This window comes from Beauveria bassiana (assembly GCF_000280675.1).
Source record: "Beauveria bassiana ARSEF 2860 unplaced genomic scaffold BBA_S00073, whole genome shotgun sequence".
NCBI classification, from domain to species: Eukaryota; Fungi; Ascomycota; class Sordariomycetes; order Hypocreales; family Cordycipitaceae; genus Beauveria; species Beauveria bassiana.
Genome location: NW_007930908.1, coordinates 52,771 through 54,940, shown reverse-complemented (window position 1 = coordinate 54,940; position 2,170 = coordinate 52,771). Strand labels below are relative to the sequence as shown.

The window sequence follows — 2,170 nt, the reverse complement described above, 5'->3', positions numbered from 1 at the left end:
CACTCATGTGCGCCAGATATTCTTACGTCATGGAGCAAAGGCACCTACATCAAACCGCGTCAAGCCTCGCAGAATGGAAGAGCGACTTGGACTCCGTAAGCTGCGTAGCTTGGACTCTTTCGCTGTGCGAGGGTGCGCCACCCACTTGTTGCCTTTAGGCAAATGCGCAGACTTGCAGCGGACCAGCCGTCTGATTCAATTCAGCTGCAGCTTAAGGTTGTCATCCAAACTTAGCGTTTATGTGACGAGGATGCTTGAAAGAAAGCCCAACATGTCCATTTTCGACTTCTATTCAACGCACCATGCTTTGGGTCATGTTGCAACAATGCATGGGTCTGTCGTGAGCATCTTCGGGCTAGGCAGCTGGCAATCAGGACCAGAGCCGCTGAATTTGGCATTGACAGGGGTCCCTACCACCGAAGCTACCTGTACAGAGGTATCCTCCTGTTGTGGCTACCACTAGTCTACAGCAATTTTGGTGGGAGGGCATTTTCGGATGAGTGAATTCTTCGAAATACCCTTGCCCCCCAGCCCCGAAAATGCCACTGTTCCCAGGAGCTTCCCCTTCTCAGGTACCTTGCTCGATGTACCTTGTAGCACCACCACTTCGTCCTTTGGGATCAGCAGCTCGTTAATGATCTCTGCCACCTTGCCGACAACATGATGCCACCTTGGCATCTGATCTCCTACCTCCAGCAGCCACAGTATCTGTGGTCAGCCTGTTTCTTCGAATTTACCCTTGAACCCCCAAGCCCTTGGTTCTCCAGAGCTCGCTCTTTTCAGGTCGCTCAGCAGCCCGCACAGGATTTTCAGTGCTGCCTAGCTTTGCGTTTATATCTAGATATAGCGTACTGATTGGCTGTCCATGCTTCGTACCTATGCCCACTATTTTGCCGCCTCTTGGTTTTCCGTGCACTGGCGCGCCTATACTTTCTTTGATGTCTCCGTGTTGCTTGCGACGCTTTGCCTCTGTAATTCAGTGCTAGAAATAAGGTAGCTGGAGGTTGATCGGCTGCAGTCGGCAAAGGAGCTTTAGCCTCTGGCAATCTGCCGGTGGCGCCTAGTCACCAAACCGTGGCCCTGCACATCTGCCCCTCGCTGGTAATTAATGATCTTCAGCGTAGTATGCGAGCAAAACTGATGACCGGCCGGTGGCGGGGCTGCATGGACATCTGATCTCCCCAAGGCAGTGTCTTAAAGAAGCCCACCCGCGGATACATATCATTCGATCGCCATCACCGTGCCTGTGCCTTAGGCCGCTCACCGATCGAGATTATTCCTGCGTAGCGCACTAATGATCTCCCCCATACCCTGACATGCGGCTACGATTGGCTAGAGGACTCTTGCTATAATGGTATCGTGTGGTTGCTTTACATTGGAGATTCATGCCTACACTGTGAACCTCACTCATGTGCACCAGATATTCTTACGTCATGGAGCAAAGGCGCCTGCATTCACCCGCGTCAAGCCTCGCGAAATGGAGGAGCCTTTGAAAAGATAGAAAGCCATGAGTACTGTACCATGGGTATAAAAATTCACTGCCAGCCAGTGTTGTGTGATCCAGCTTATTGGATGCCTTAATCTGAGCGGGTATACCTGAGTTTGCGATGCTGTCATTGTCAGAGTGGCCACCATTTGACACTATGTGTGACCTGCCGGCTTGCCAAGCGGGCCCCTCGCTCCCATGGGAGTCTTCCAGCTCTGACGAGTGCTCTACGTGGCGGTGGTTTCACCTTCATGAGACTGGCCTCGGGTTTGGGTTATCGTTCTGTCGGCCGTTGGTGTCGATGCCGCTGTCACTGCTATCGTTGCAGTCGCTACCATCGCTGTCGTAGCAGTCTACGAGTAGGCGGGCTTTTGTTGGGCGCTCGTATAGACGAGGCGTTACACTTGACTGGTCTGCCCCGTCGGGGATGGCCATGCTTGCGGAATAGTCTTTTTGGACTGCGTGGTATTAAAAATTGGAACAAACCCTAGGAACTGGATTCTGTCCCAAACCGTTAGTTGCATCGTTGGTGGGTACGCTGTACAAGTACCTGAGGGAATCGGGTCAGGTTACCCGTACGACTCGAGAGCCAATCACTGGCCGGGGGACTCTCACCACGCCGCCCCGTGAGATGCAGAAAGATCTCACGTGACGCTTGGGGGCAGGGCCTGTTTATAACACAGC

General features: G+C 52.9%; 1 protein-coding gene across 1 annotated transcript in view; it reads right to left on the bottom strand.

Annotated features, from left to right (window-relative positions):
* Nucleotides 1-1,735: 1,735 nt before the first annotated feature.
* The window catches only part of BBA_09907 (uncharacterized protein), a gene marked incomplete at both ends in the record, with an annotated part of 987 nt that continues 552 nt past the window's right edge, over nucleotides 1,736-2,170 (bottom strand). The window contains one exon of the mRNA XM_008605004.1: nucleotides 1,736-1,944. Within this exon, the coding sequence (XP_008603226.1) occupies nucleotides 1,736-1,944 (209 nt within the window). The remainder of the gene's footprint in view (nucleotides 1,945-2,170) is intronic.